The 14,094-nt window shown below is 49.0% G+C and overlaps 1 protein-coding gene across 4 annotated transcripts in view; it reads left to right on the top strand.

Annotated features, from left to right (window-relative positions):
- Positions 1–14,094, top strand: part of LOC141273619 (uncharacterized) — a 251,595-nt gene that overhangs the window by 182,521 nt on the left and 54,980 nt on the right. For 3 of the 4 annotated variants that reach the window (XM_073685705.1, XM_073685704.1, XM_073685703.1), the window contains one exon: positions 7,192–7,256. The exons of the other annotated variant lie outside the window; for it this stretch is intronic. In XM_073685705.1, coding sequence (XP_073541806.1) covers positions 7,192–7,256 — 65 coding nt within the window. The remainder of the gene's footprint in view (positions 1–7,191; positions 7,257–14,094) is intronic. 4 annotated transcript variants of the gene reach the window in all.

The raw sequence follows: 14,094 nt of genomic DNA on the forward strand, positions 1-14,094 counted from the left end.
GGAACACATCCTCCCCACACCGAGGATTGCGGGCCCTATGTCAGTCAGAGTTGCCCCACAGTGTACAGCTCCTACGCATCATCCTCCTCCTCCTCCTCATGTTCAGCCTCCATCTCAGATATCACCACATCAGTTACAAGCTGGAAGCACTGTAGTACTGCCTCCGCCAAGCGGCAACAGGCTGTGCTGAAACTCATAAGCTTAGGTGAGAAACCTCACACTGCTTGCGAGTTGTGGACAGCTGTGAAAGAGCAGGCAGATCTGTGGCTGAGACCGCTGAACCTACATCCAGGCATGGTCGTGTGTGACAATGGCCGTAACCTTGTGGCGGCTCTGAGGCGAGGCGAGATCACACACGTACCATGCCTGGCTCATGTGCTTAACCTCGTGGTTCAGCGGTTTCTTAAATTGTACTACGAGTTACCAGATCTGCTCGTCAAAGTACGCCGCCTGTCAGCTCATTTTCGGAAATCGGCTACAGCTTCCGCCGCCCTTGCTGTGTTGCAGCAGTGTTTGCAGCTTCCGGCAAACCGACTGGTGTGTGATGCCCCCACACGTTGGAACTCTACCCTCCACATGTTGCAAAGGATTTGTGAGCAGGAGAGAGCAGTTGTGGAGTACCAGCTGCAACAAGGCCGTCGATATTCAGGTCAGACTCCACACATAAGACCTCAGGAGTGGACCTGGATGTTTGTACCATCCTGACAAACTTTGAAGAGTTCACCGAGATGGTGAGTGGCGATGATGCCATCATTAGCATCAGCATCCCACTTGTTTGTCTTTTGCAATGCGCTCTGCAGAGAATTAAAGAGGAGGCATTGCAGCCAGAGTATGATGAGATGGATCAAGAAGCCGTAGCGGTCAATTACACACAGCCCAGCCTCATCTCATCCCAATGTGCATTGGGGGACAATGAGGGAGAGGAGGAGGAGGAGGAAGAACAGGAGCTTGTATCATGCTCTGTAGACGGTAGTACCTGTACAACTGTCATACCGTCGGTTCAGCGTGGGTGGCCTGAGGACAGGGGGGAGGAGGAGGAGGAGGAGAGCATGGTCAGTCGTCATCTTGGTGAGGACACGGAAGTCTTGCCCATTACCAGTCTGGCACGCATGGCTGACTTTATGTTACGCTGCCTTAACCGTGACCCTCGCGTTGTCAAAATGTTGGGTGACAGTCATTACTGGTTGGTGACACTTTTAGACCCCCGCTACAAGGAGAACTTTCACTCTCTTATTCCTGAGGTGGAGAGGTCTACAAAAATGGGGCAGTACCAGAATGCCCTTGCTGTAGAACTGTTAAAAAAATTCCCATCTGAACACGCTAGCGGGAGAGGTCACAGGTCGTTGCCCAACCAAGGCGTACATGCGAGAGAGACGCAACTCCAATCCAGCAGAGGCAGGGGAACACTGTCAACATTCTGGGACAGTTTTCTCAGACCCTCCCTTCGGACAGACCCTGAGGCGCGTGGTACTCTCACAAGGAGTGGAAAGTTTCAAAAGATGGTGAGGGAGTACCTTTCCGACCGTACCAGCATCCTCCGTGATTCCTCTGTGCCTTTTAATTATTGGGTATCCAAGCTGGACACTTGGAATGAACTCGCTCTGTACGCCTTGGAGGTCCTGGCCTGCCCTGCCACTAGCATGTTATCGGAGCATGTTTTTAGTGCCACTGGGGGAATTATAACTGATAAGTGCACTCGTCTGTCAACTAACAATGCTGACAAGCTGACCCTTATCAAAATGAACAAGGGCTGGATTGGGCCAGACTTCTCATCACCACCAAATGAAAGCTGTTTTATGTTCTTCTCCTTATCCTCAGCCTCCACCACCACTATACCACCAGGGTGACCGTGGTCCGTGTTGCCATTATTGAAAGTTCCTCCGTCCTTATTTTTGTCAGCTTTTGCTTGGAAGGCATAAGCAAAGACTGTGGGAGACCCACTCCCCAATAATGGGAATAATATTTTTAAGATGCTGTACTGTATGGCTCTTGTAAGGGGCATTAAAACCGTCTTATTAAGCTACTGTGACCTCCACCACTTTTCCAAGGGGCATTAAAACCGTCTTGTTAAGCTACTGTGACCTCCACCACTTTTACAAGGGGCATTAAAACCGTCTTGTTAAGCTACTGCGACCTCCACATCTCTTCCAAGAGGCATTAAAACCGTCTTGTTAAGCTACTGTGACCTCCACCACTTTTCCAAGGGGCATTAAAACCATCTTGTTAAGCTACTGTGACCTCCACCACTTTTCCAAGGGGCATTAAAACCGTCTTGTTAAGCTACTGGGACCTACACGTCTCTTCCGAGGGGCATTAAAACTGTCTTGTTAAGCTACTGTGACCTCCACCACTTTTCCAAGGGGCATTATAACCGTCTTGTTAAGCTACTGTGACCTCCACCACTTTTCCAAGGGGCATTAAAACCGTCTTGTTAAGCTACTGTGACCTCCACCACTTTTCCGAGTTGCATTAAAACCGTCTTGTTAAGCTACTGGGACCTCCACGTCTCTTCCGAGGGGCATTAAAAGCGTCCTGTTAAGCTACTGGGACCGCCACATCTCTTCCGAGGGGCATTAAAACCATCTTGTTAAGCTACTGTGACCTCCACCACTTTTCCAAGGGGCATTAAAACCGTTTTGTTAAGCTACTGGGACCTCCACATCTCTTCCGAGGGGCATTAAAAGCGTCTTGTTAAACCACTCTGAACTCCACAGCTCTTCCAAGGGGCATTAAAACCATCTTGTTAAGCTACTGGGACCTCCACATCTCTTCCGAGGGGCATTAAAAGCGTCTTGTTAAGCTACTGTGACCTCCACCACTTTTACAAGGGGCATTAAAACCGTCTTGTTAAGCTACTCGGACCTCCACATCTCTTCAGAGGGGCATTAAAAGCGTCTTGTTAAACCACTCTGAACTCCACAGCTATTCCAAGGGGCATTGAAATGTTGTTTTTAATTAACTCTAACCTCCACGACTCTTCGAACGGGCATTGCATTTCCTCCTAATTTTTGGCAGCTTTTGCTTTTGAATGCAAAGGCAAAAACTAAGGGAGACCCACTCCCCAATAATGGGTAGAAGGTTTTTAGTACGCTGTAATCCACGTCTGTTTCAAGGGGCAGTGTAGTTCCTCATAATTTTTAGGAAAGCCTTCCATTCACTGCTTAGGCCAACAGTGTACAGGAGACCCAGGTGCTATAAATGGAAAAAACGGTTTAGTTAAGGCCCTCTGACCTCCATGTCATTTCCAAGGGGCATTGGAGTGCCTCGAAATTTTTGGTAGGCATTGCACTCACTGTATGCCCTATAACTAGGTAGCCGAACCGCTCCTTTTGTTACAGAAACATATCCTACAAGACATATGTGGTTGACTGGCCTGATATTGATGTGAATGGTCCCTGTTCCTCCTGCTCTTTCTCCTTTGCCACCACCTCATCCATCATTTATCACCTGAAGCTTTGTTTTAACGGGAGTCATAGAACTGGGATAGTAGCAGGAAAACATCCAGCAATCCTCGGAGGAGGTAGGATATGCGCAAAAACGCTGACCACCTCAGGCCTAGCCGCTACTACATACATGCGCTTGCATTCCAAGAAAACAAAGCAGATGCTAACTTCTATCATCATCATCATGCTCCTCACCTTGGCACTCTCAACTCCCCTGATGGAGAAGCCAGGGCCCACCGGAGGAATCTGGTTCTCTGGTGGGCTCGTCCAATGCTGCCCTAAAGCAGAAAAGTGTGTGGGGGGAAGTTGACAGGAGAAATAGGGGCGGCTCGGGACCGTTTATGGACACCCGTCTGCCCCCAGGCGGCTAGGGACCGAGTGTGGACACCCGGCTGCCCCCTGGCGGCTGGGGACCGAGTGTGGACACCCGGCCGCCGGGCGGCTGGGGACTGAGTATGGATACCAGGCCGCCAACGCAGCCATGACGTGGTGGCCAGATTCCGCCTCCACATGCCTAAAAGGCCCAATTTCAAGTGCAAGCAAGCAGTATGGTATTGCAGCCTGGGGGTGGGTGGGTGGTTGGCTGCATATTTGCGCTTGCATTGCAAGGAATGGGGGAGGTACAATTGAACACTGCCGTGGGACAAGAACTTGCACGGGGATAGTTGCAAGTCTGCATCTTCTGATGCGACAAGGATGACTTCTGATGGGCACACTTTTAGGCAGTGACCTGGGTGTCAGAGATGCTTCCAGGGGTCTTCCCCATGCTGTTCCCATGTCTTTTCAGCACTGTATGCATGTGTCACACAGCACATGGCCAGATAAGGTTGTAAAATGTTAAAATGACATTTCCCGGTGAATGCATTTGTCACGGTTGAAAGCAATACAAAAGTGCAAAAACGCGTAAAAAATGCTACTTGTTAACATAGCCCAAGGTGTGGAGGAGTATTTTTTTTTTGGTTATTTATTTTACCTTATACACAAGTCTTTACCCTGGAAAGGAACTTCCTTAACATATTTCACAGGAAAGCTGTTTCAGTTTAGTTTTTGAACGTTTTATTGTGAGCCCTTAAAAGTGGCTTAATATCTCTGACCACGTTGTTGACAGCAGTGACCTGGGGGTCAGAAATGCTTCCTGAGGCGATCCCCATGCTGTCCCCATGTCATTTGAGCACTGTCAGTATCGTTTTGGGCACTTGTTAGGCTTTTAAAAGACTGCCGCGGGTTCCGCCGCAGAAATGCTCGGGTCTCCCATAGACTAACATTGGGCTCGTTGCTCGTGTCGAGCACCCGAGTATCACGGCGAGCTCGGCCCGAGCTTCGAGCACCCGAGCATTTTAGTGCTCGCTCGACGCTAATTTTTACAATACAGAAATGGATAACAGGTAAATGGATAATGACACAATGTCATAACTGAATTAAACCTCTGTAGCAATGCTAGATAAGGCCAAACTACTTCATCTCAGTAACAGCGCTGTAGCATCGGCGTCTCTGGCAACGGCCGCGCCAGGCCGCTCAGAGCCTGACGGGTGCAGAGCCTTCCCAGGCATAGGTTCAGCTACACACAGGCATGCCAAGCTTTCCTGCTATGTTCCTAGCAGGTCCCAACACTGAACAACGTTAATCCTTAATGCAGGGTTTTTAAAGGACCTATGGCAAGAGCCACTGGAAAACCCGGGTTGGAGGGAGGAGGATGCCCCACTGCCTTCCTGTAGTCTCCTCCAAGAAATAAAGGCCCTGCCATGTTTTACTAATCTGCTTTAGCCACATAGCCTGACCAGATCAATGCTCACCTTCATTCCTGTATTGCAGCCGCAGGTGAGTTTATGACTGCAATGCACTCCAATGGATTTAATAGGTCTCTGTACACATTCTGGGGGATATATAACGTCCCTCATATACGATCCCGGTCACTGCCTCACAGTGCTTACACTCTCTCCAGCCCTCAGGTTCCAGCTGTGCCCGCTAGCCTGTCTATCAGCCGTGTCCGCCAGCTTGTCTATCAGCCGTGCCCACCAGCCTGTCTATCAGCCATGCCCCACCTGTCTATCTACCAGCTGTGCCCGCCAGCCAGTCTACCAGCCGTGCCCGCCTGCCAGCCAAGCCTGCCTGTCAACCATGCTCATCTGTCATCCCTGTCGGCTTCGGCCTTCAGTCCTGTGGGAGTCGCCTGCTCTCAGATGAGGTCGGTCCCGGAGTGGCACCTGGTCCACGTTCCCGGTCCCTTCTTGGTTCATGGTGTTGATTAAACCGCCGTGTAGCCAGGGACGGTCTGGGTAGACACTTAGCCACGCCCCTCTGGTCCCTCCTTGCATCACAGCACAGAGGTTCCACCACCCGGACCCGTAACAACCGCCATAATGTGCAGGGATAATATCGCTACACTATAACTGAGTAACTTGACTGGCTAACACCGGATACCATAACTGGGTAACACCGCTATACCAGAGCTGGGTGCTTACAGCAGGACCCCCTTTCCCAGTAGAAGTGCGGCAGTAGGATGTCTCTTCCCCTAACACAGAAAGCATCGTTACTACAGTCATAGGCGGATTATAATGAGGGCAATCTGGGCTGCTGTCCGGGGCCCCGGGGCTCCGGGGGGTCCATGGCCAGATTGCCCTCATTATAATATGTGCAGCGCCGCAGCACAGACCAGCAGTCAGAGGCAGGGGGCCCCCGGACCGCTCCCCCAGCAGCGGCGCACTGCCGCTGCTTCTTCTTCGGCTGGGCTAGCACTGCACCTGTTAACTTCACTGTGTGCTTGCCCAGCCATGTCACAGCTCGGAGACACGGCCCTGTGTGTGGCCATGTCTGCTAGTGTGACGTCACGCTGTGTGCGCCCTGCACTGCTACTTACCACCGGAGAGGAGCTGGACGACGGGAGCCGGGGGATGGTGAGTGAGTGTGTGTGTGTGTGAGTGTGTGTGTGCAGATATCATTGTGTGATGTCTGTTTATATGTATTTTTGTGTTTCAAACGTGTTTATGCGGGTATGTATGTATATGTCTGCATATGTTTGTGTGTGTGCGTGACTGCGTGCGGCCTCCCGCTGTCTCTGGGGGGGGGCCGTGCGGCCTCCCGCTCTCTCTGGGGGGGCGCCTTGCGGCCTCCCGCTGTATCTGGGGGGCACCGTGCAGCCTCCCGCTGTGTATAGATAGCGCCATGCGGCCCCCTGCTGTATATAGATGGCACCGTGCGGCCCCCTGCTATGTATAGATGGCGCCGTGTGGCCTCCTGCTGTATATAGATGGCTACGTGCGGCCTCCCGCTGTGTATACGTGGCTACGTGCGGCCTCTCGCTGTGTATAGATGGCCTCCTGCTGTGTATGGGAGAATTGTGGCAGCTCATATTGTGTGTAGGGTCTCATACTGTATATAGGGGATGTCAGCATACTTAATTGTGCTCAATATTAAGTCATACAATTAATGTAAAAAAAAAATATTATAATTAATACATTAATATTGTGCCAAATTAATTTCACGTGAACTATCACATGATCTATCACAGGGGATCATGTGACATGTCACGTGATACATCAGGTGTGGGGGGGGGGGCCGTGCCTTCTAAACTGCCCGGGGCCCTTGCTACTCTTAATCCACCCCTGACTACAGTTACCTATTCTTATGTTGTTAGAGTCAACACTCCAGAAAAATAAACTATTTCTTTTATTCACCCATGCAACTTTTCAGACCTCTGATGTACAAAACCATTAATACACATATGGTCATTTTCTTTTTGGTCGTACAGGAGAATATGTAGAATTAGAAGACGTAGATCTTTATCTAACATACTATGAAGACAGTGGCTCACAGGTACCGTAATAGTTTACGTAATAGATATGTATTACTTTGAATGATTCATTGAACAACTTTTTCATTTTTTTGAAAGCCTCATTGTTCGGGTTAATTGAGAAGCTTACTCAATGGCAACAGTGAGGTTCATTCTGATAAAAAATGTCCTCTGCAATGATCTTGAAAACCACTGATCATTCATCAGTTGTTTGAAAAGTTGTTTCATGTTAAAAGGGGTTGTCAGCATGTCAGCAGGTTTTCCCCATATAAAGTACGGCCAGCACCTGTATGCCCTCTGTTACAACATTCTGGTATGCTGTATGTATATCCCCAATCCTCTATTCAAGTAAAAAAAAAAAGCACTTTTATTATACTCATAGATGGCGTGGTCCGATGGGCGTCTCTGGTCTTGCAGTCCTCCTTCCCTGCTTCATTTAGATGACGCATCCTACGTCATTCACCAGGGGCGGACACAGACTGTAGTGGGCCCCTATGCAAGAAATTTTTTGGGCCCCCCCCCCCCCTGCCCTTCATAAGGCAACAAAGTTAGGTAAACATCACCCCCCCATGTGCATCTCTCACCCCCCCCATGTGCAGCTCTCATCCCCCCATGTGCAGCTCTCGTCCGCCCATGTGTAGCTCACCCCCCCGTGCATCTCTCACCCCCCCGTGCATCTCTCATCTCCCCCCCTCGTGCATCTCTCATCTCCCCCCCGTGCATCTCTCATCTCCCCCCCGTGCATCTCTCATCTCCCCCCCCGTGCATCTCTCATCTCCCCCCCCGTGCATCTCTCATCCCCCCCATGTGCATCTCTCATCCCCCCCATGTGCATCTCTCACCCCCCCATGTGCATCTCTCATCCCCCCATGTGCATCTCTCACCCCCCCATGTGCATCTCTCACCCCCCCATGTGCATCTCTCATCCCCCCCATGTGCATCTCTCATCCCCCTCCATGTGCATCTCTCATCCCCCCCATGTGCATCTCTCATCCCCTCTATGTGCATCTCTCATCCCCCCCATGTGCATCTCTCACCCCCCCATGTGCATCTCTCATCCCCCCCATGTGCATCTCTCACCTCCCCCCATGTGCATCTCTCACCTCCCCCCATGTGCATCTCTCATCCCCTCCGTGCATCTCTGATTCCCCCCACTCCTAGTTAATTAATTGTATTTAAAAAAAATAAAACTTGTTATACTTACCTCCATGCGATCACTGCAGAATGCTGGCGCTCGTCCACGTCGCTGCCACCAGGTTCTCCTGACGTTCGGCCATGTGACGGCGCCACATACATAGCCAGCAGCTTTTGTTTTGGCCAAAAGATTTTTAAAGCCGCCACCACGATAAGGTAGACTCTTCTGGCCGGGCCCTACTCTAACCTATTAAAATTTTCTTAAAATATCCAATACTCTTTTTAGATATATTTTTATTTAGTTTTCTTTAAGGGAATGTGTCCTTCATCCAGCACAGACCGCCATCACGTCTTCCAGCCAGGACTCGTATCTGCATAAAATAACACAGTTATCTAGAGCACATTCCCCAACTTCTACATTACGCAGCTGAATACAGACGTGCATCCACCATCAATATATGGTTAGTTATTATGCAACCTACCATTCCAAATATAAATTGTAATCCACCACGGTGCCCCCATTAACTGTAAATAGGCACTTAATATATAATTTAATTAGAACCTCTACTCTTTCCGCCAATTTGTTACCAGTTACACTCCTGCATCCGCAACGCCCCCTACTCTATACTTCCTGCTCCCCGCATTCATTATTTACATGCACCCCCTGCCCCAATTCGTTATATCATGTCCGTGCTCTCCCCACCCCATCATCATTTATCATTTACTCTCCCCCACCCCACATTCATTATGTGCAGCTCATTGATTATCCCCCTACTCCCAATTCCCCCATGTGCAGCTCATTTTCTCCCAATTCCCCCATGTGCAGCTCTCATCCCCCCATGTGCAGCTCTCATCTCCCCCCATGTGCAGCTCTCTCATCCCCCTCCCCCACATGTGCACCTCTCTCATCCCCCCCATGTGCACCTCTCTCATCCCCCCTCCATGTGCACCTCTCTCATCCCCCCCATGTACACATCTCTCATCCCCCTCCCCCACATGTGCACCTCTCTCACCCCCCCACATGTGCACCTCTCTCATCCCCCCCCACATGTGCACCTCTCTCATCCCCCCCCATGTGCATCTCTCATCTCCCCCCACTCCTAGTTAATTGTATTTAAAAAAAAATAAAACTTGTTATACTTACCCCTATGCGATCCCTGCAGAATCCTGGCGCTCGTCCAAATCGCTGACACCAGGTTCTCCTGACTTCCGGCCATGTGACGGCGCCGTCACATGACCGGAAGTCAGGGGAATCATGAAGGCGCTGCCGCAGCAGCGCAGCCCAGCGCTGAGATGTCCCGGACCCGGCGCTTAGCATGGGGCCGGGGGCCCCATGAGGAGAAAGACGCACAAGAGGGGGGCCCCTACCGGCCGGGCCCCATACTGGAGTCAGGGCAGTCATGCCCTGATGGCGGCCCTGCTGGAGGCTGGAGGGGCCCCCTCTCCCTCGGGGCCCCTGTTCAATGAACGGGCTGCACGGGCGGTAGTTCCGCCCCTGTCATTCACACAGTGTTCCCCATCTTGCTCCTGCTCAGGCGTACTTCTCTCTGCCCTGTCAAGGGCAGAACAAATTACTGTAGTGTGCATGTGCAAGGAAAGACCAAAGAGCGCCGATAACCCATAGGTAAAGCCAACATATGCTCACTACATAACTTTGCTCTGCCCTCGGCATGACAGAGAGAAGTATGCCTGTGCAGGAACACAATGAGGGACCCTGTGTGGATGATGTAGGAGGTGTTATCTGTTAGAACTCTCCTGTTAGGTTTTTTTTAGTTTGCTGGTCACATGACCATTTTTGCCTATTTAATCCGGCTCCGCCCTCCTGGCCTTGCTGGACTTCATTGTATTTACTACTCTTGAGCTAGCTTGGTGCTCTGTTGCCGTTCTCTGTTAGTTTTGCTAGGTCTTCTGACCTCTGCTTTTTGTTGTGTGTTTGTCTTTGACTGCTACTATTTCTGCTAGGAGGTGTCCAACTTATCCCAGTCCCTAGTTCTTGTAGGGATCCCTCCCTCACATCTATAGGTCTTCGTACAGACTAGCCGAGGACTTTAGCGGCTCTGATCGCAGGATCAGGTTCCCCGTTACATCGTAGGGATCTAGTTTAGTTCTATTGTAGGGGCAGATCTCCTGTCTTTCCTTAGTCCCTGTAGCAGATCATAACAGTAAGTCCAGCCCTAAAAGAAAAAAAAAAAATTTCTCTAAGGAAAGACCTCCAGTTTTCCATCATGGTCTCGGTTCAAGATTTGGCTCAACGCTTGCAGGGACTCTCTCTGGAGGTGGCCAAGCTCCAACAACACGTGAGTAGCTGTTCTGGAGCACATTTTGTGGAACCAAAGGTACGTCTGCCTGATCTATTTTTTGGCGAACAACAAGATTTTTTTTCTTTTAAAAATGCTTGTTTATTGTATTTTCGTTTGAGACCCGGATCCTCTGGTGATGAATCACAGCGCATAGGGTTCATAATGTCACTTTTGCGCAAGGATCCTCAGGGATGGGCCTTCTCTCTCCAACCTAGTGATCCGTGCTTTAGATCAGTGGATAGTTTTTTTTCTGCTTTGGGTTTGTTGTACGATGATCCTGATCGTGTCTCATCTGCTGAGTCTGAATTGAGACATCTGAGGCAGGGATCAGGTAATGTGGAAAAATATTGTTCTCACTTCCGTCGGTGGTCTGCCCAGGTGGGGTGGAACGATTCAGCTTTGAAAAGCTTGTTTCTTGCAGGGCTAGGTGAAAGGGTTAAGGATTTACTGATTGCTTATCCCACACCTGGAAACTTGCAGGAGGCAATGCAATTAGCTATACGGGTGGACAGGAGACTGCGTGCAAGGGTTAATGAGAGCAAATCCTCTGCTATGTCAGCTCCGAGTCCTGAGAGGGTCTGTGCTGACAATGGAGAGCCGATGGAGATTGGGGCGATGGCACCCCGCTCTCAGGAAAAAGACCGCAGGCTTTCTGAAGGCTTGTGCTTCTATTGCGGAAATTCTGGTCATTTTATTAAGAACTGTGTGCTTCGTATGAAGAAAGAAAAAAAAATGGTCAGTTATGCACGTATAGCCTGTTTAAATTCTAAGGGAGTATTCCTATCTGCCACTACTGCTGCTCAGGATGAATTAATTGAATTTCGGGTATTTGTGGATTGTGGTTCTACTCTGAATGTGATTGATGGGGGATTCTTGGAAAAACTTAGATTAGAACCTAAAACTTTGTCATCCCCTATTGCTGTGGTTTCTGTTGATGGCTCTCCCTTGAAGAGTGTTACTCATAAGGTCTGTGAATTTCCCCTCACTATTAATGGTATTCATCAAGATAATTGGGATTTGGTGGTATTGGATAATTTGCCTTCTCCAGTAATATTGGGGTTACCCTGGTTAAAATTGCACAATCCTGTACTGGATTGGTCTACCAATGAAATTAAGTCCTGGAGCCCTAAGTGTTATGACAAGTGTTGTAACGGGCGCATTGCTGCTGTGGATAAAGGGGAATTACCAGTACCTATTCAGGATTTTTGGAGAGTTTTTTCTGAGGAGGAGTCACAAATTTTGCCTCCCCATAGAGACTATGATTGTACCATTGAATTTGTCCCTGGAGCGACTCTTCCTAAAAGTCGTTTATTTAATCTTACTATTACTGAGAGAAAGGCTTTGGAGGAATACATACAGACAAGCTTGGCCGCCGGTCACATTAGGCCTTCCAAGTCTCCTGTGGCTGTTGGATTTTTTTTTGTAAAAAAAAAAGATGGCGGTTTACGTCCTTGTCTGGACTTTCATGAGATTAATAAAATTACTGTACGCAATCCTTACCCACTGCCATTGATTCCTGATTTATTTAACCAGTTAGTGGGGGCCAAGTGGTTCTCTAAAATTGATCTCCGGGGGGCATACAATTTGTTGCGCATGAAGGAGGGTGATGAATGGAAGACTGCTTTTAACACTCCTGTGGATCATTTTGAGAACCTGGTTATGCCTTTTGGTCTTACCAATGCTCCAGCATTTTTTCAGAATCTTATTAATGACATCCTTAGACCTTTAATCGGCAAAAATGTGGTTGTGTATTTGGATGACATTCTGATTTATTCGCCTGATCTGGAGTCTCATTGGCGGAGCGTACGTGAGGTATTACAGTTATTAATGGACAATTCGCTTTTTGCTAAGCTGGAGAAATGTGAGTTCGCTGTACAGAGAATTAGTTTTTTGGGCTACATTGTCTCCAGCGAGGGCTTTGAGATGGACCCTGTGAAGGTTCAGGCAGTTCAGGAATGGCCTAGGCCTATTGGTTTGAAATCGATACAGAGGTTTTTGGGTTTCGCCAATTATTACAGAAAATTCATAAAAAATTTTTCTATTATTGTCAAACCGCTGACCGATCTCACCAGGAAAGGTGCTAATGCAGTTCAGTGGACTTCTGAGGCCATTGAAGCTTTTGTGTTTCTAAAGGAGAGGTTCACCTCTGCTCCCATCCTTATGCAGCCTGATGTGACTAAGCCGTTTTTGGTTGAGGTTGATGCTTCTTCGGTGGGGGTCGGTGCGGTGTTGTCTCAGGAAAACAAGGATGGAGTACATCCCTGTGCCTTTTTTTCAAAAAAATTTTCTGAGACTGAACTTAATTATGATATTGGTAATCGGGAATTGCTGGCGATTAAACTCGCATTTGAACACTGGCGTCACCTCTTGGAAGGTGCTGAATTTCCCATTCAGGTTTTCACTGATCATAAAAATCTGATCTATCTTGATGCTGCCAAGCGCTTGAATGCCCGTCAGGCTAGGTGGGCACTTTTTTTCTCGTGGTTTAATTTTTCCGTTACTTACATCCCGGGTACCAAGAATGTTAAAGCGGATGCTTTGTCTCGCAGCTTTTCTCCCATGGTCGGTGTTGAGGAGGAAGAGGATAGCATTTTACAAGAAGGTGTTGTGATTGCTGCTTTGGACTCCGTTTTGGAGGATGAGATTCTTAAAGCTCAGGAGAATGCCCCATCTAACACTCCCCATGGGAGGTTGTTTGTGCCTAGGACCTTTAGGAGAGATTTGTTTGTTGAGTGTCATGAGTCTCGGTTGGCAGGTCATCCAGGAATTTCTGAAACCAAGAGACTTGTGGGTCGCAGTTTTTGGTGGCCTGGATGGCAGAAGGAAGTCATTAAGTGGGTGCGCCAATGTACTGTGTGTGCTAGATCCAAGTCTTCGCATGCTCCTGCTGCGGGGTTGCTTTGCCCTCTGGAGGTTACTAGTGCACCTTGGACACATCTGGCTATGGACTTTATTACTGACCTTCCCCCCTCTGAAGGTTTCACGGTCATCTGGGTGGTCGTGGACCGTTTTAGCAAGATATGTTACTTGGTTCCCTTCATCAAACTGCCTTGCGCTAAGACACTCGCTAAGGCCTTTGTCAAGGAAATTGTCAGACTACATGGTGTTCCTACTGACATTGTTTCTGATAGGGGACCTCAGTTCATGGCTCGTTTTTGGCGTGCCTTTTGTGACAGGTTGGGAGTTCATTTGTCGTTTTCATCCGGATATCATCCTGAGTCTAATGGCCAGACAGAAAGGAAGAACCAGGATGTTGAGCAGTTCTTGCGTTGTTTTGTGGCAGACAATCAAGAGGGGTGGTCTGAGTTTCTGCCACTTGCTGAATTTGCTCTTAACAACCATACATCCTCTTCTGCTGGGTGTTCGCCTTTTTTTTGTTGTTCTGGGAGACATACGTCTTTTGGGTCATTCTCCAAATTGGTTTCGG

The sequence above is a fragment of the Phyllobates terribilis genome, unplaced genomic scaffold (assembly GCF_046119375.1).
Source record: "Phyllobates terribilis strain yellow unplaced genomic scaffold, ASM4611937v1 Scaffold_5__5_contigs__length_657084704, whole genome shotgun sequence".
NCBI lineage: Eukaryota > Metazoa > Chordata > Amphibia > Anura > Dendrobatidae > Phyllobates > Phyllobates terribilis.